This window comes from Neovison vison, chromosome 6, assembly GCF_020171115.1.
Source record: "Neovison vison isolate M4711 chromosome 6, ASM_NN_V1, whole genome shotgun sequence".
Taxonomy (NCBI): Eukaryota; Metazoa; Chordata; class Mammalia; order Carnivora; family Mustelidae; genus Neogale; species Neogale vison.
The window spans coordinates 113,380,142-113,400,462 of record NC_058096.1 but is presented as its reverse complement, the minus strand read 5'-3'; the positions used below and the strand labels follow the sequence as shown (position 1 = coordinate 113,400,462).

Here is a 20,321-nt window from a genome sequence, read left to right as displayed (position 1 = left end):
ACAATGGAATATTACTCAGCCATCAGAAAGGATGAATACCTATGATTTGCATGGATATGGATGAATTGTGGGGTATTATGCTGAAAGCAACTAACGAATCATTGAATACTACATCAGAAACTAATGATGTACTATATTGTTGGCTAATTGAATACACTAATAAACAAACAAAAAGCACACTCACCAAGTGGTCTCTTTAATCCTTATGCTACAGTCTTCCTAACATTCATTAATTTATTCATTAGATTTTGAATAAGACTCTTGTTGAAATAACTTTCTAGGCCCCAAATAGTGCTGCACGTGCCCTGGGTGCCTTGTCAGCAAACCAAAATGTAGATAACTTTCACGGCCCTCTAGGTGCTCCACTTGGTCCGAAATGCAGTATATCCACTCAGCCAATCCCCAAATGCCAAGCCAGCTATACACTCTATACTCATTGCCTTGTTCCTTGTCACTACAAATATATATATTTCCTACTTAATAGTCATTCTTTTTTATATTTCTGACCTTTCATCCATGATCATTTTCCTTTTGCCTGGAGAACACATACATAGTTAGAGTATGACTTTCCATAGTTTCTCAGCCATTTAAAAAACTTTACTAATAGACAATTTGAACATATATGAGTAGAGAGAACATTATAATATACCTGATTGTCCCATTCCTAATGATTGATATAAGGCTGATCTTTTCTTACCTATATCTCATTCGCTTCATACCCCTGACATCATATCATTTTGTCAGTGTGTATCCCTGAAACACAGGGGCTCTTTTTGTTTACAGTCTGACCCCAACATCATCACACCTAAAAACTCAACACTAAATCCTCAATATCATCAAATATCCAGCCAGTGTGCACATCTCCCCCATCACCTTATGAATTCTGTTTTCAGTTCATTTGCAGTTAGTTAAAATATTGCTTGCATCTTATACTCCTCCTTCTCTCCCGTTTCCTCACAAATATATTTCATTTTGGAGAATTTCTGCTATTTGTTTAATAAAGTTTCTCACAGTCCGATTTCGTAGATTGCAACCTTATTTCCTACTTAAAGTGTTCTTTAATGCCCTCTACTTACTATAGTTTGGTATATAAATCTAGAAACTTGGCAATTTTGTTGTTAGTATTAATTCTATTTAGAGGTATATAATATCCAATTCTCTCTCCTTTTATGATACCAAATGTTGGTGATCATTACCTAGAGCTATTAATTGAGGGTTGCAAAATGATCATAATCTCAATCTATCATTTTTTTAATTTGACTACCAGTTAAAATGTTCTATAAAGGGAAACGTAGTATCATCAACTATTCATTTATTCATCAATAAGTTAACCATCTTATATATAAAAATACCAGGCAGGATAAATCCCCAGTTATTACCCTTATTCACCAGTTTTCAAAAATAATGAGTTGGCCCATAACATCTGTCATAGGTAAGCAGTAAGGGTTATTTTTTTTTTTAAAGATTTTATTTATTCATTTTACAGACAAGAGATCACAAGTAGGCAGAGAAGCGGGCAGAGAGAGAGGAGGAAGCAGGCTCCCTGCTGAGCAGAGAGCCGGATGTGGGGCTCGATCCCAGGACCCTGAGACCATGACCCGAGCTGAAGGCAGAGGCTTTAACCCACCTGGGTGGCTCAGTAAGGGTTATTTTAAGAGGATAAAGATGCTTATAAAGACAAGGATATAAACATATTTGATATGCTTCTATTAATTTCAGTTATTATCTTTATTGATGCACAACCTCCTATGTCTGCTTAGTTGGACCTTTTGATATGACCCTAGTAGTCTTTGATAACTTCTTTGCTTTTTGGTAATAAAGATATTCCAGTTTTATCTTATAAATGTAAGCTCATACTTAAACTAGCCATATCTCTATTAAAGTCTGTTTTCTTTTGGTAGAAAATATTTCAAGTATTTGAAATATTATTTCATAATATTAAAAATATTATGAAATATATTTCATTAATATTAAACATATTATGAAATAATAATATTTCAAATTATATTTCATTCAATTTGAGTATTAAAAAATGTTTATTGCTACTAGGATGTCCACTCTTTTAGGTTTCTTGGCCTTTCCAGTGAACAAAAATGGTGGAAAATATTGTTAAAAATATGTATATGTAGGGACACCTGAGTGGCTTGGTTGGTTAGGTATCTGACTCTTGATTTTGGCCTAGGTCATTATCTTAGGGTTGTGAGATTAAGCACCATGTAAGGCTCTGTACTGAACATGAAGCCTGCTTAAGATTCTCTTTCTCCCTCTCCCTCTAACTCTCAATCCCTCCCTCTCCAAAAAAAAAAAAAAAAAAATATATATATATATAATATATATAAATATATATAATATGTATATGTGTGTGTGTGTATAGAAAGAGAGAGAGAATATATAATTTCATATATAGATAAAACCATTTGAAATAGTTCCCTCTGTATGATTATGTACCACCTGGGTATAGTTAAGTCCATTGTTTCGTTTTACTTTGACTTTTATAGTTTCCTTTTAATGTATACAATTTTGTTTTGAAATTATTTAAAGTATCTGGTTCTAACATCAGATCTACAAAATCAGGTATATGCCACTATGCCTAGGTTTCACATCTCCCCTACACATGTATTTCTCTGCCCTCCTTAGAGCTAACTTCAAAAATGTTGACATTCCATTTTACTTGTTATAAAAAATGCATACACATTAGCATCATTTCCCCTCCTCTCCTTTTCCAGCTACATGGTAGAAAACTTTAATGCTTTCTCTACCTTGCTTTTCTCATTTAAAAATATATTCTTACCTCTGGTGGGCGCCTGGGTGGCTCACTGGGTTAAGCCACTGCCTTTGGCTCAGGTCATGATCTCAGGGTCCTGGGATCGAGTCCCGCCATCGGGCTCTCTGCTCAGCAGGGGGTCTGCTTCCCTTCCCCTCTCTCTGCCTGCCTCTCTGCCTACTGTGATCTCTCTCTGTCAAATAAATAAATAAAATATTAAAAATATATATATACTCTGGAGACCAGCCTACCAGCCTGAGATTTCCCTCACTTCTTTTGCTGTCTAACTAGTACTCCACGATTCATTAGTCCCTAGTTATTTATGAAAACGAAATGAAATAAATTTTCCAACATTGATCTATAAAACAACAATTTGCTTTTTAAGAAATTGCCAAGAGTGATGTAAGCAAAGTGACCAAGTACATAGCCCCAAGCTCCCATTCCCCCAGAGAAATATCAAAAACACAAGCAGAAATTGTCAGAACCAACATTGTCAGAACTCTGGAAATTAATCAAGGGCTTATAGTAACCAAGTAAACATGGATTCATGAAAATTTAACTTGGAAATAGAAAAGCATTCAGTGTTTTTCTTGCTGGGCAGCAGTCTTGAAGACAGCAGCCTGTCTTTCCAGCGGGGGACCCTATTTCTGGTGCCAGAGGAAGCAGAGCAGAATTTATTTGCAAATTATTGCATACGTCTATTCTAACCTGACTGGGGGACTAGTTGAAGGTGAGGTGCAAGGTTCTCATTCTGTTTTCTCTAACTTGGAACTCACTGAGGACAGAAAAGCAGTGGGTATTATTTGAAAACATTGCAAAAGTGGATGGACAATTTGCAGACACCTGAGGCAAGACATTACAGTTGAGACATAGACAGCTTAAGTCTTAGGAAGGAAACCTGGAGAAAATTTGTGAAACAGGAACAATAAAAAAAACCCACCATATTTGTGGGGGAATTTATAAAGCCATGCACAAGTTCAAGGCAAAATGAATACTTAGAAAAGATTTCAGAAGACCTTCAGCTTTGACCTCTGAAAATCCAGTTAAGTGTTAAAGGAAGCCTTCAGAACAAAGTCAATCTGCAAAGACTAAAAGAGATTCATTTTCTTACCTCTAGTGTTCTAGAAAATGTCCATTAAACACAAGATGAACAAAAGCTAAGAAACAGAGACTACAGAGACCACTAATAAAAGGAATACAATCTCTGTAAACACACACACACACACACACACACACAAAACAAAACAAAAAAAACAAAACGTCAACATCAACCCAAAAACCCCCCAAAAAACAACTTGGAAAAGTCACTAGATAAATTAACTGCTACAACCTTCAGCAATCAAAATGTAAAATAAAAACAAAAACTCCAGGTAAAAGGAAGAACCTTGCCTCCAGCGTTACCATATTATAGTATTCAACTGTCCAGTTTTCACAGGACATACAAACTCACAAGAAATTATATGCCATCTACAAGAGACTCACTATAAATATAATGGCATGAATATGCTGAAAGTGAAAAGATGGAGAAAATGAACTGAGTGGCTATACCAATACCAGAAAAAATTGTCTTCAAGTCAAAAATTGCTACAAAAGGCAAAGGACATTACATAGGAGGGCTAATTTCATCTAGAAAACATAACAAACACATGTGCACCAAACGGAGTCTCAAAATAAACACAGCAAGCATTAACGGAATTGAAGGGGAAATATATAGTTGGAGACTTCAATACACCACTCTGAGTACAACAGCTAGACAGAAGATCAAGAAGGAAAGAGTGCACTTGTACAACACTGTAAATCTTTGTAGACCTAATATATAGAACACCCAATGCAACAACCACATTTACTATTCTTCTCAAGTGCACATGGAATGCTGTCCAGGAGAAACTGTTGGACCATGAAAGTCTACAGAAATTTTAAAAGATTGAAATCATACAAAGTATTTTCTCTGACTACAAAGTAATAAAGCTGAAAATCAAGAGAAGAAAGAATATTTACAAGTATGTGGAAATTAAGCCATGCATCTTTAGACAACCAATTGGTCAAAACAAAGATCAAAAGGGAAATTAGAGTATACTTAGAAAAGAAAAAAAAAACCCACAACATATCAAAACTTATGGATGCTACAAAGGCAATACTCAGAGGGAAACTGTAACTGTAAATGCATGTATTAAAAACAAATATCTCAAATCAATAACCTAACTTTATATCTTGTGGAGCTAGGAAAAAAAAAAAAGAAAAACCACTATATTGAAGATTATTAGAAAGAAGACAATCATAAAGATTCAAATGGAGATAAATGAAATAGAGAACAGGAGGACAATAGAATCAGCAAAACCAAAATTGGTTCTTGGTAGTCTTCTGAGTATGGAACTAGGAGCCCCAGGATAGTGCAATCCAGAACACATGGTCAGCAAAGGGTATAGACATTCAGTTTAAGTTTGGGGGATCGAATATACAACCTGGAGACTATGGTTAGTCATCAAGTACTGTATACTTGAAATCTGCTAAGAGTAGATCTCAAGAACTCTCACCACATACACACACACACACACACACACACACACCCCCATGGAAGCTGATGAAAGAGGTGGTGGTTGTGTTAGTTTCATAGTGGTCATTTCACAATGTATACATCAGAACATCACACTGTACACAATAAAGTTTTGTCAAAAATAAAAAAGAAATTTAAAAAAATGATCAGGAATGGGGCCTTTCAGCCAAGTGTTTAGGAAGTCTTTATAACTCTCTAGGCCCTCAGTACTGTATGAGGGTACTCTCTTTCTGAGGCACCTTGAAGGAACCCAGCAGCCGTTGACAGCAGGAATTCCAGAATGTTGGACTTACAGAGTATTAGAGATCACCAACTCTGCTGCAATGTGCTTATTACTCTATGTAAAAGAACTGGGTTAGCAATGGTTAAGTGGTGTCCCAAAGGTCTTGAAGCAAGTTCAAAGCCAGGACTAGCACCCAGGTCTCCTTATTCCTGTTAATGCATTTAGTACACTATGTCACAGCCTTCATGTCCTTAAGCATGTAACCCATGTATAATGGGGAGCCAAAAAAACAATCTTCAAATCCCTACCCTTACCCCATGACTTGTAGTAATCCCAAAACTTCTTAAAGACGTCACCTGATTTCCAAGGTGTAGGAGGTGAATGTTCTCCTGGCTGCCTTTTAGGAAGGGGCTTTCTAGCGTGCCACAGCTCTCTGCACAAGGCCACAGTTTAACGTCCAACTCAGCTATATTATACAAAATCCACCCAATCATACCAGGTACATCCTCCGACAGAGTAAAGGAGCTACCTTAATTGCATATTCAATTTTTTAAAATTGGCCTGTGGATATGTCTACTTCTTTCACTGTCAGCTTTCATCCAGTAACTCTTTAGAAAAGGAAGGTTGAAATCGACATACCAACTTTCTTCAACATTGCGCATCCCCGGTGTGCCTATACATTGGTAGGGTATCAGTATAGATATGTTAACAGAGATCATTTAGATTTCATGTTACATTTGCTAGTTTCATGAAACTAAGGCCTAGAAAATGTGCTAATTATCACTTTAAAAATTGTTTAGTAGTTATGAAAAATAAGATCTTGTTTTCAAGATACCTCCTAATTTCTGCAGCCATCGGTTTCCATTACCATGGCTTGTCTACCAAAAAAAGAAAGAAAGAAAAAGAAAAAGAAACAAGCTTTTAAGATAAAAAGTCAGGGACACCAGGGTGGCTTAATTTGGTTAAACTACCAACTTCAGCTCAGATCATGATCCCAGGGTCCTGGGATGGAGCGCCCCCCCCCCCCGCCACCCAGCTCAGCAGGGAGCCTGCTTCTCCCTCTGCCTACTGCTCCCTCAGCTTGTGCTCACTCTCTGACAAATAAATAAAATCTTTAAAAAAAAAAAAAAAGATAAAACGTTAAGTGGTAGTTGTTTCTATCTATTTTCTCAAAATTCACAGAGGACCAACGATAGACTTGAATTGTTGCACTCATGGAGTCTTCAATCATTCAGATTATTCTGTGAATATCCACTTAACTGTTTTTCTCCCACATACATCAAACTAAGTCACCAACCACCACACACAGTTCTTTAGGCAACTTTAGATTTAGGAGTGTTTATTGCGGACTTCAATGTAGTAGGTATCAACAGATTTGGGAGTATTTGTTGACAATTTCAATGTACTAGATACTATCATCAGGGCTATACACGGTTATAGAACATAGATGGAGCTGGAATGAGAGAAAATTCTAATTTTTTAAATGAATATATATTAGGGTTATGTCATTAAAAAAAAAAAATACTCCTCCTCTCAGAACTTCCCAAGTCCTTGATTGCAAAAAAGAAAACATGAGACCATGGACTTAACAAATGGATGACTTTATTAAGAGATAAGGACAAGACTGGTGTTTGCCTCAAACCATCCAGGAAAACAAGCACACAGACATATACATACTTTGGTTTAAAAATTATTCATAATATTAATGTTAAACCTGATATTTAAAGAATCAAATGGGACATAAGTGTAGAAAACAAACCATAAAAATTTAAGTTTGCATAGATGAATCAATGTAGATGTAGAAGTGGCATTTAAGGGAGGCCTGAGCACTGGAGAGTGCTGACTGACTAGACCACCTCAACCTCCCAAGACACACGGAAGTCACCAGCACCATGTTTCTCGTGTTCCTCAATGAGGTCATGAACAGGAACGACTTGCGCTGTGTGAAGGTGAATGGAAATAGATGATTTCCGTCAGCCTAGCCCAGATGGGTGCACACATACCCACCAGTACTCAACACCAGTCACCTTTAAGGCATCCACAGAGTGTCCCTCACAGTTTCATTTAATCTCTAAATAGGCATGTGGTTTGAGGTGGCCTCTTTTGTTTTCTGTCCTCAGACAGACAACTGGATTCCATTAAGGTTCTGTTCAGTTCCATGAAGTAGCTATTTCAAATCTGCCTTTCCTTCTGGGGCTTGGCGACAAGTTGATAGGCACCTGGGTTAACAGCTCACTCATTTTTTAAACATATCCACATTCCAGGTGTCAAAGGACTCCTTACCAAAGAATCCAAAAATGCCTGGGCACTATGCAGTTTCTCTCTCAGGAAAGCACTTTTCTGAATTATAAGACAAATGACAGCATCACCTCTCATTTCCTGAGCAACTTGATTTATATGTACTCATGAAACTCTATAATCCAGCACCTTTTTAAAATATAATGTTGTTCTGGGATGGATTCTTTTTAAGGAAAACCCCCTTATAGAGAATTCTCATTGTGGAACACCATTTTTATATGCTATCTTCTCCCTGTATCTCCTCATTATTTATAATACTTCATGAAACAAATATTGGACTGCTTTTAAGAGGCAGGTGAAAAATAGAACTACTTCTGAAAAAGGGCATTTGGCTTTCTGCTTACAGCAAGAGCTTAAGTTATAGCCTACCATGATTTCAGGGGCTAATTCAATCAGAAATTTAAAAAAAAAAATTGTGACATCAAAAACCCTCTCACTAAATTTAATAGCTAGAAACTATTTCAGGAATTATGGTCTGAAATTCAGTGCAACAAAAATACAGCCTAAGTATGCAATGTGCAATGGTATATTCTCTTAGCTGTATATAGCTGTTCTTAGTCCTTGCTCTTTTGTGAAGGACATGTCCCTCAAAAACCCTGTCTTTCAAGTCTCCTGTTCTTTATATATGAACCTCAGCAATGAATAATAGGGCACTAACTAAGATGCACAATTAATTCTGTCCTCATCTGAAATGCTGAAACCAGCACAATGCCGGCTTGCTATGCTATCAAGAGTTATTCAAAAGGAAAAAACCATCCTCTAGTTTGCTGAGAATAAACAACAGCATATGAAATGCATTAGGAACATGTTTCTAGGCAGTATTCACAAATATAGAAGGGAAGAAGATGGTTTCCAGCACTAGATATTTCCAACAAATCAACACAATTACTTAGATGATTCTGTCAATTTATGGCATCAAACACAACCTTATAAAAACACTCTGGTGTCTTCCTTACCAGCAAAAGTTTTCCTGGTTAATTTTCTCCCAAAAGTAATAAAATAGAAACACTCTTCATGTCAAAGGAGCTCCCATTTCAAGTAAATGTCTCTGTTTTGTTTGGTTTTCTCTCTCTCTTTTTTTTTTCTTTTGGTCAATGGTACGCATATAAAAACACAAGAGTGTTGGTGAAATCCTCACAAAACAGTAATAATTGACTTCGCTACACAATACAACCTTTGGAAGTACCTTCCACATACCATATAACAGAAAGACCGTCAAATATCAATTACACAGAATAACTTAGAGAATCTGATGAGGAAAACTCTCACTCTCCACCACCAGCCTGTTTTGGTCATGCCGCTGCTCGTTCACAAACTGAGAGGCAACCTAATGAAATGATGTATCCATCAGTACACAGGTCATGCATAGCTCAGTTGGGGGGGAAATCCAGAGTTTCTGATGGCAAGGATGTTTGCGGATCACCAGTGAATTTCAGATCTCAAAGGCGAGTTGACGGTCATTCACATATCAGAAGTACAGTACTCTGACCTTCGTCAGAATCAAACTAATTTAAGGCAATACTGCTCCTTGAGACATTGCTGGCAAAAAGGGCAAGCCTCATCAGAAAGTGACTCTGAAAGAAGTAAAAATTTCCCAGTTTACCCCTTCTTTTTTTACTTTTCTGGAAGTAAATTTCAGCATTTCCAACAATTAAATGGCAGGAGCAACAACAGCCTTGACTTTCCCTTTAATAAGCCTTAGTATCTTCAGGGGTAAAGGAGATTCTTTGACCAGGAATCTGGATGACACTGTGCCCCATGCAGCATTATCAGAACAGTCTCCAGTTTGCTCCCCCTGACCACAGTCCCTGTTACAAGCTAAAGGAGAAAAACGGGATTTTATCAACAGGAAGATAAGCAGTTTCAGCTTTAAGACTCACAGGCACCACCAGATGTGAGGACAAAACGGCACCACTTTATCTAGTCACTTCTCTAGTTATGAGCAGTAGGTAAGGGACAAAGTACTTTAAAAATCTGTTTTTTTTTTTCCCTTTTGGCCGAAAGAACAGGTTTTGGTGATTTTAAGGTTGTTTCTAAAAAGCCAGCATGATGAGAATATGGCACACTACCTCTGGTGAAATCAACCTGAATGTTGTTCTTTCACAGAAATACTGTTTTCTCAAAAGGGAAAAAAGCCTTTCAGTGCCAGTTCTATTCTGTTCTCAGTCCCTTGGAAAGCTGATTACACTGGGGTCTCACTCCCTTTATTTAGAGGGAAGATCTTATATCCAGTCACCAGTTACCTTTCAAGATAACCATCACTGAATCAATGAATAATCCTGATTTTCCCCAAAGTGATTTTTATACAAAGGCAACACCCCTTAAAAATCAAGGCCCTAAAATGTTAACCACAGATGTGGTAAACTGAATGCACCATATTATATAGCAGGTGTTTCCAAAGAAAAATTTGGCACAACACAAAAATTAAAGATTATTTGACAGTACTGAGGAAAAATAATTATCCATTAAAAGTTAACTATATTTATACTGAAAAGTCCTGACATCGATGGAAAGGTGTGGACAGAGTCAGCAATGAATTTAGTCACCATCCAGTTCAGCTGCAGATCACAGTAGAGAAGAAAAGGGGAAAATGGGTCCAGTTCACAATTTTCTAGAGTTCAGGGGAACACAAGGCCCAAGGTCACACACCTTGGACTATGTTGATTGAGATCCAAGTGGCCACTGAAAATCTGAAAAGGTTTTCCTCCTGGGAAATATCTATCCATATCTTTCTTTTCTAATTTAGATGTTTCTCTATGATCAAAAACTGTGAAATCTTTTTTTGCAGTTCATTAGTCTGTTGCTGGTTGCTATAAAGTCACTTGAGAAAAAGTAACTCAAAGGTATGCAAAGTCACTTTCTAAAAATCTCAATGTTCTTTTGAAGCATATGTAGCAACTGTCCAGTCTCCTGTAAAATAATTATGTCTAACAACAGTTTCACACTACAGATTTCTTCAACTCGGAACATTTAATCTGACCCTTGTCTGACTTTGCTTCCAGGCAATGAATTACAAAAAGTTAGGTTGGGGGAAGAGGGTATACACATCCAGTAGCCTTATGATAAGACTCTATAACATACTGTGCTCATTCAGCAATACCAGTGTTAATGGGGCCTTCAGGGAAAAGAAGTACAGAAACAGATTTCCAAGGCCAGCATATTAGTTTACATCACCACATTAGAGCATAATACACTGTGGGCCTAAAAATTAAATTGCCTGTGGTCCAGTGGTAGAAAGAGGAACAAAATGTTTCCATATTTATATAAATATAACAAAGTGAAAAGCAGAGAACACAGTGAAGAATGTTTGTTAGTTCCTTTTAATATAGTTGTTACTTCTATAGTCAAAGGTAATTAATCTTAAAGATAATATAATCTTAAAGATAATATTTGAATGAGAATAAGAGGATTTAACTAATAAGAAGAAAAGAATTACTCTGATATTCTTTAAAAGTGTTTGCTTTACAAAAAATAAAAATATTTTAAAATTCTAATTTTTTAAAAACCTAAAAAAAAAAAAGTTAACTAATTTTCAATACAGATGTTGAGTTAGTTGTCACAGGGAATTATCACCTCTGGGCACTAAGACAGCTGAAACACTAATATCCAAGGGTTAAGTGTTACGTGGACTAACATTTTTTTGAATGAAAATATCTCCAGACAGCATTTTACAGTAATAAATATGATTGGCTAGAGTACATAAGAAACAAGACAAATGCAGAATTCCTAAAGTAAATCTAATCACTGTATGAGATAGAAAAATAAACATTTATGAAATAAAAATATGGCAAATGATGTTGCCCATTTGCCTATCAAAATAAAAATACATTGTGTTTTCTTTTCTTAAAAGTTACCACACACAAAAAAATTTAAAACATGAAACAAAATCACAGGGCAGACAAAGAAAAATACAGCATTAATAGAAGTCAACAAGGCCTACGTTTTGGATACTGAAAGCATCCTCTAGAATTTGACTAAGGCTAGGACCCCCATTTCATCTGCCCTTGCCTACTGAATTGAAAACTGCTTCATTCATTTCATCAGGGTCATTCAAAGTCCTATTTGTTTTTCTCTTTCCCCATTTCTTGACTCATATTTTAGTGTTTCTTTCTTTCTAGATTATCATTTCCCTAAACTTGACTCTTAGCTACCTTTCACCCACACTTCCGCAATCCAAAAACTTTTTGAACTAAAAGATCTTTTTCATAATGAAAGGACCTAAATCCACTCAGAATTCTAAATAGCTTCCTGAATATTGCCTGACTTCAAAGACTATCCGGAAAGATAAGGCAAAAAATAGGCAGTTTCCAGTGGGAAAAGAATGGATTAACCACTTTTTCCTCTACTCACCTCCATATTTCTTTCCTGAACAAACACTATACTGGAATGTCAAAAATGTCAGATTCATATAATGAAAAATAATGGAAAGTTAAGCTGAAGGGAAATTTTATATCTATATATATATATATAGATATATCTATATATATATACACACCATGATTGCCATTTATATTAACTAACTAGTATGGGAAAATAAGCATTTCCACAAGGTTAGAAACTGGACAAAGACTAGGTTTCTCAAAGAAGGCTTTAAAGGTCCTGTACAAAGGAATCCAATGCCATGAATCACTACCGAATATGTGGAGCTAAATACCTGGATAAAGAATCACTGTATCCACTTCAACTTCATGTTGAGTTAATCTGACTACTGACTGATAGATAAAATACTCTTTGAGCGGTTGCCAACAAATACCATCGTTTTTTAAGCAAGTGGAAAACTTATCAATCTATGTCCACAGAGAATGATGGCATCACCACTTATATAAACATCTTTCCAATTCTACTTCCCTTGGCTCTATATGTAAATGTACAAGAAGAGAAGGGATACAACCCTTTTTTACTTTTTCACTTTCAGCTGACTTTGCACAGACCTGAGTTAATATTTCATAGAATTAAATTTTTGCCAATAAATACTAATAAATAGCCCAATGCCCAGAGGCCTCATAAAGACTTGCTATTAAGCTGAAGCAGAGGGAAAGTGTCAGAGAATGACATCTGGGCCAATTCTCCCAGGACAGCTTATAAGGATAAAACTGCTACAGTCCTGGTGGTCAACATAACCTGTTCCAACTGTTCCAGGTTTTCTACTTTTTTTTTTTTTTTAATACTTTATGGTTGCAATTTTTTTTTAATTTTCCTGAAGAATACAAAAAGCAAAAGGTTCTTTAATATACCATACACTAATGCATGAAAAAAGCTATTTCTTATATTCTTTTATTCTGTATTGCTTCCAGACATTATGTTTTATTCTGATCATAATCTCCACAAAATTCTAACTGCTAAATAAAGCCTAGTCTCTAGATACCAGTACTCCATTCCTAACAAAAATGACATTTCACAGAGCTTTTAAATATTATATCCCAGGAAGCATATGTAGCAGAGAGGTGGCCAATATTCAGAAGCCAGATTTTCCTGTACTGCCCAAGTGATCAGGAATAACCAAACATTTTAAATGAATTAAAATTATTTATGGTCAGAACACTTGAAAATAAATCCCAGGAATACAAACACAGGAGGAAAAAAATGAGTGTGGAATGCATTCTGTATCATCCAGTAATGTTTGCTACAGTGAGTCCGTTCTCAAGGCAGATTCCTAGGGTTTTACTGCTTATGATGGAAACCTTGGAAAGGAGGAAAAAAGAAGAAACACCATTAAGGACAAAACTTTGGAAATGCTCTGCTTTCTCCCTGCTCAGGCAAAATCACTTATCTTCATTTCTATGCATGTCTTCTTTGTTCTTGATTGTAAAATATTTACATAGAGAGTCAATGTGCTATCTTAGTATTGTATATCAAATGTATGTCAAAGATAGAAAGACCTCCCCTAAAAAGTAGTGCATTAATTTGAGGGGGAAAAAAAATCATGAGCTACTTCCAGTTAAGCCAGCCACGTTGGAAAGTCCGCCAATGGATGGAAATTAAAGTGTAAGGGTTGTTTTGGTAATGTCCAACTAATTCTGCCTTTTACATAATGTCCTTTGTCTGATCAACCCTGTATGAATGTCCGAATGGAGAGGGTTGGGGTTAGGAGACCTTTCTAAAAAGATGTAAATGCTTGGCAACCTCCTGCTCCCAGAAATTCTCATTTAATTTGTCTGGAGCAGCACCTATATACTGGTATTTTGTGATGATCACGGGGGGAAAAAAAAATTAAAGAAGTTGGGGAAGGCATGACCATTAGATTAGTTAAAGGATAATAAAAACATGACCTAAGAAATCTTCAAAAGCTGTACCAAATAACAGGTATCAATTTACAGGACTTAATATTTATAAAGACTATTGCAATGTGCTTTCATGTATTTTATTTATATGATCCTGAAAACACTGACACTATTAAAATCACTTCCATTTTTAGATGAGAAAATTAATATAAGAATTACCACCTTTTCATTATTTCATTTTATGAGTGAATGTGTATGCTTGGAAGAACAGCTACATGCACATAAGTGAATGTGTATGCTTGGTGGAATAGCTACATGCAACCATTCTTTTCTTTTTAAAGATTTGGCACAAAAATAAATAAATAAATAAATAAAGATCTGGTCCAACTTAGACTTCATATTCTTTCATTTCCTTTGCCCAGATTTTCTTCTGTGTGACAGAAGTTTTGTGTGAATTGTATATATATGTGTATACTTTATTAATTTTAATTTCTTTCCTTTTTTTTAACTTTTTATTAAATCCTAGTTAGTTAACATACATTGTAATATTAGTTTCAGGTGCACAATATAGTGATTCAACACTTCCCACACAGCCCCTGGTGCTCATCACGAGTGCCTCCTTAACCCCAATCCCCTATTCACCCACCCTCCCCTATTCACCCACCCTCCCTTTGCCCTCCTTTCTGATAACCATCACTTTGTCCTCTGCAGTTAAGAGTCTGTTTTCTTGGTTTCTCTCTCTCTTTTTTTTTTCTTTTCCCATTGCTCTTTGTTTTGTTTACAGTCACCCTTTAACAATCTGATAAAAGCTACAAATTCTCCCTACGGGAAAATGTACATACATAGACAATCTGGCATTCAAATTAGGGTGTTTTGTTTTCTGTTTTATCTTTTATATTTTTTAACAAATGAAGAATACTATAATGATGTTCCAAAAGAAACAATAACTTATTCTGCCACTCTAGTGATCTATAAGACATCATTTGATTTTTCCACCATCCCATGAGGATTGTTAAAAAAAAAAAAATCCTAAGCTCGATCACATATATATTTTTCTTACCTTTATGAGTGGATTCTGATTTTGAGAAATGACGCGTGGAATTATGCTGGTTTGTAAAATGAGTGTAATCCAAATCTTCAGCATCCGTCATGAGAGGTGGTGGTGGCCTGAAGGGAAGTCCGAATTTAAAGAGATACTCTAATTAGTGGTGACTACAACTCCACCTTTCATTGGAATACATGGTAAAAACATTTTAGTAGAAATGCAAAGCCACAATGTAGTAGAATTCTCGTCTTAGTTCCTTGCCTGTTGCATAACCTTGAATAAATTATTTTATCTTACTGTTCCTTTGCTTTGATATACATAATTCAATAAAAATCAATATTTTCTGAGCTCCTAATATGTAGGAAGCATTGTGCTAAGGACGAGAGAAAAAACATTAATGACATGTATGACCACTGCCATTGAGAAATTGACTTTGTTTTGGTAGATTTTAAGAAGAGAAAGAAGAAAAAAAGCAAAGGATAGAAAGGAAGTAATAAAGGTAAACAAAGAATAAGGAAAAACAGAGGGTGAGGGTGGCGGGTCAGAAGGGAGAACAGGAAAAAAGGAAAGAGGAGGGAGAGGATATGGCTCAGCTTGTAAAATCTAGAGCAAAGTTCCTCAGTCCACTAGGTGGCAAAGCAGAGCTTAGAGAAGGAAAGCACAGTCACACACTGGCAACTTTTCATGTCAAAAGGAGACAAAATGTAAAAACACTGGGGAATTATTACTCCAAAACTGTAATTATTTTAAAATCACGTGACATAGTGGTTTTTCTGTTGTTGCTTTTTGTTGTTTTTTTGGTTTTTTTTGCAAACTCTTGGCATTGATAAAGATAAGGAACAAAATCTCTCATCAGAGGTGTATTTTTTTTTTTTTTTTTTTAATCAGAGGTGTATTAAATGCTGCACTAGAGCATGGAACCAGAAGAGGTAACAGAGTATGTCAAATAAATGAGCACGCTGAAGAACGTTGTTTGTAACCATATATGCAATCTGGAAGGCACCAGTATACTGCAGTTCAGAAAGGTATGATGAATTTGATACAAACGGCTCTGTCATGTAAGAATAAAGACAAGTGATTTAAAATTTCTCCATCAGTCTCTAAGCAGCAGGTCTCTGGGTATTTGGAGTCTGCCACAGGTCAGCACAGGATGTAAGCTTGAGGACTGTGCTATGGGCTCTCCTCAGATGATCTCAGTGAATTTTCAGGACCAGTCTGCAGGGCAGCTATCACATACATACTTCAGAGTTACACTGGGTTAGATGAGGCAAGTGATCTGTCCAAGCTCACACAGTTGTTAAATGGCAGGGGCGGGGCTCAAACTCGACTCCTCTTCAAAACCAGTGTGCTCTTCACTACACTCCGCTGTGCTACACACGTGTATTTTTATCAGCAGCAGTATCTGCATTCAAGACTATACACACACGTATGTTTCTCACACTTTCAAATGGTATTTGGCTTATATTTTTATATTTTCATGCTTTTGTTCTACATATATAACTAATATATAATATAATGTGAGCATAAAATGATACAATATTTTTAATTTTTCTTATTTTTCACTTTGAACTACTTGTTTTCAAATGCTAGAAATTAAACATAGTATTTTTCTTTCATTATTGACTAACAGTTATAACATGTACCTTAAAAAGCAGTGTTAGGAGTTAGGAAGAGTTGAGACAAACAATCAGACTCTAGAATTAAGAAACTCAAACTTCAAAAAGAAGGTGGTTCAAGAAGTAGCTTAGGCCCAAGAAAACAGTACTGGTCATCAGGACGGCAGAGCCTCATCTCCACTCCTCCATTAAACTCTCATATTAGGTGATTGAAACCCAGAAAAACAAAAGCCAAGTGTAACTCTCAAAACAAAACCAAACAAAAAACACAACAAACAAAAACCCATGATTACTGCCTTACCATCAACCTATCAAGGAAAAGGATGCTAACGTGTGAAACCACACACGGAACTTCCATGGGCTAGGGTCTCCACGGGCTAAACAAATCAATGCTCTCAGTTTTCTTCGTATCCTGTCTGCTTAGTTTGTCTTCTGGTTTTTGTTGTTGTTGTTGTTTAAGATTTTAGAGAGGAACAGAACACATGCACACAAGCAGGGGAAGGGCAGAAGGAGAGGGAGAGACAGAGTCTCAAACAGACTCCCCACTCAATGCAGAACCAAGAGTCCACGGCTTAACTGACTGAGCGGCCCAGCCACCCTATGTCTGCCCAGTTTTTTATTACACACCAAACAAATAATAATTATTATTATTTAATATTTTTAAATGTTTTTAATAATATTTAATTTAATAATTATTATTTAATAATTTAAATGTTTAAGTCAGCAACACAGCCAAATACCTTTCAGAATTCACTCAAAAATCATTTCTTCAGGTGCCTGGGTGGCTCAGCCTGGTAAGCATCCAACTCTTGGTTTTGGCTCAGGTTATGATGACAGAGTCCTGGGATCAAGTCCCAAGTAAGGCTCCCTGCTCAGTGGAGTCTGCTTCTCCCTCTCTCTCTCTCTCCCCACCCAAACCCCCACTCATGCTCTCTCTTTCAAATAAATAAAATTAAATTAAGTAAGTCATTTCTTTAAGAGGCCCTCCAAGATATGCGGACCAGGCAATCTCCTTATTCTCTCATAATACCATGCACTTTTCATCCAAAGCATTTAACATGGTAATAGTTATTTATACTATTGTTCAGATGATACATTTCATCAGAACAAAAAACAGTTCTTTCTTGTTAACTGCTGCTTACTCTAACTATGGGCAATTATTAGGACACTCAACAAATATCTAATGAATGACTAAGTAGAGATAAATATATTTCATACTCATAAGAATGCTGTAAGAACTAAATGAGATTTTTTAAATGCTTATGTTTTTCTAAGGGAAGAATGCAAATAAAATACCAGGAGTATGATGAGTATAAAATCCTACACTTTAAAAGATTTTGGAACTTGGTTGAAACTTTTCTCAGTTATAAAGTGTCTAAATTAAGTCAGATCGCCAACTGACTTTGCATTTCCTTAGAGAGGGTAGAAAATCTTGTAATGGACAAAGAAACTGATTTTGGACCATGAATGTCACAAGCTCTCATGATAATTTGTTTTCCCTCTACTACTATTATCATTATACTGAAGTAAACTTCTAGACCTAGGATGTTCCGTGATCCTTAAATCCATTTCTTTCTGTACAAACAGGTAAGTAAATCCACCATACTTAAACATGAAGGAGGAAATAGAAAATGTGAAAGAGGAAACCACAGACTAACCAGAAAGTATATATTCTAATATTAGTTGTACAAGATCTGTGGTAATATGCTTACTTTTTAACTATGAAATACAAATTTCATAAAATTCTCATTTTTATTTTGTCACCTATATCTAGATCTGTATCTATACATATGATCTTTCTATAACTGTATATTTCTATAACTATAACTGTATTTCTATAACTATAAATACAAATGTTCCCTTCAAGTCAATAAAAGACTTCAGTTCTATGAGTCACAGGTCACTTTCACTCATTTAAAATAGCTATTTTTAATACCGGATCATTTGTTTATTCATCTTCAATATACCAAATATTTTTAAAGTAACTTACATTTCAGAAACTTGTTTTCAACTTTAATACATCTTTTTAAATAGACATTCCAGACTGCTCTATCATATCTGATGTCAAAATTATTAGTGTTTAAAGTGCCCCAAAATTTAGGAGACTACAGAAAAACCCAAAAGATGTTTTAATTCAGTTGACTAAAGAAAACATAATAAACTACACTTATTTACCAACTGAGAAGACATTAATTACTTCTTATTTTACTTGGATATTGCAGGGATGAAAATAAAGTCTGCCTTAAAAAAACCTTTGGCTGCCGGGGAGAGGGGAGTATGGAGAAGATGGTTGGGTAACGGGCACTGCGGAGGGTCTGTGCTATGGTGAGTGCTGTGAAGTGTGTAAGCCTGACGATTCACAGACCTGTACCCCTGGGGCAAATAATACATTTTATGTTAATAAAAAAAAATTAAAAAAAAATTTTGTGGAGCATAACAAATAGCATGGAGGACAAGGGGCGTTAGAGAGGAGTAGGGAATTTGGGTAAATTGGAAGGGGAGGTGAACCATGAGAGACTATGGACTCTGAAAAACAATCTGAGGGGTTTGAAGTGGCGGGGGGGTGGGAGGGTGGGGTACCAGGTGGTGGGTATTATAGAGGGCACAGCTTGCATGGAGCCCTGGGTGTGGTGAAAAAATAATGAATAATGTTTTTCTGAAAATAAATAAATTGGAAGAAAAAAGAATACAGTATATAATGCAAAAAAATACTACATGCTTAATAATAAAGAAAAGACACTGATATTAAAAAAAAAAAACCTTTGGCATGTGCTTACTTAAAATATATAAGAAGAATTAACTTTAAACAATTGATAAAATATATTACTGTTGCCCCAAGAGCCTTATAAACCTGATGTAGTTTTCTGAAGGATATTATCTTCCAAGAGCCCATGGGGTTTTAAAAATAGAATACAGCTTTTTTTTTTTTTTTTTTTAAATTAGGTAGGTGTAGAGCCAACATGGGGCTTGAACTCATGACCCTGAGATGAAGACCTGAGCTGAGATCAATAGTCAGATGTTTAACTGACTGAGAGACCCAGACATCCCAAAACAATCTGGCCTTCTAAGGACACTAAACATATTCTCTTTAAGTCAAAAAGTCTAGCAGCTTAAGTGTGGGCAGTGAGTAGCAACAGCAGTGTATATTTTTCAATGTGATGAAGCTAATACATATATTAATAATTAGGACCAATATTCAAAGTTTTAAAAGAATTTTCAAAATGTGAAATTTAGTGTTAATTCTGTCTTTCTGTATATAATATTCTTTCTATTCCAATCAGGTTTTTTTTTTTTTTAAAAGCCACAGGAAGCAATACAGGACAAAAAGAACAAAAAAAGTTTGCTTCCTCAGAGACTTAAATATTGCTAACTTGAGGTAGGAGGTAGAAAGATTGCATATACTCCTTGAACTATGACCCAAGGCTGTTTGAGAGAAGTCCAAAAGTACATCTACAATAGCCACAGCTATTTGATCTAGTTGGATTTAGAATAGTCTGCCATGTCTCAAGTAGGTGCCAAGACTTTGAGATTCATGCAGAAATGAACTTAAGCATGTGTAAATATCAAGCACACACCAGTATGACCATGAAACTCAGTAAA

General features: G+C 35.8%; 1 protein-coding gene across 2 annotated transcripts in view; it reads right to left on the bottom strand.

Annotated features, from left to right (window-relative positions):
- Positions 1–7,126: 7,126 nt before the first annotated feature.
- CCDC50 (coiled-coil domain containing 50) overlaps positions 7,127–20,321 on the bottom strand; it is a 71,297-nt gene continuing 58,102 nt past the window's right edge. For both annotated transcript variants that reach the window (XM_044252003.1, XM_044252004.1), the window contains 2 exons: positions 15,121–15,227; positions 7,127–13,520 (listed from right to left, as the gene is read on the bottom strand). In XM_044252003.1, the coding sequence (XP_044107938.1) occupies positions 13,501–13,520; positions 15,121–15,227 (127 nt within the window). In that variant the 3' untranslated portion in view covers positions 7,127–13,500. The remainder of the gene's footprint in view (positions 13,521–15,120; positions 15,228–20,321) is intronic.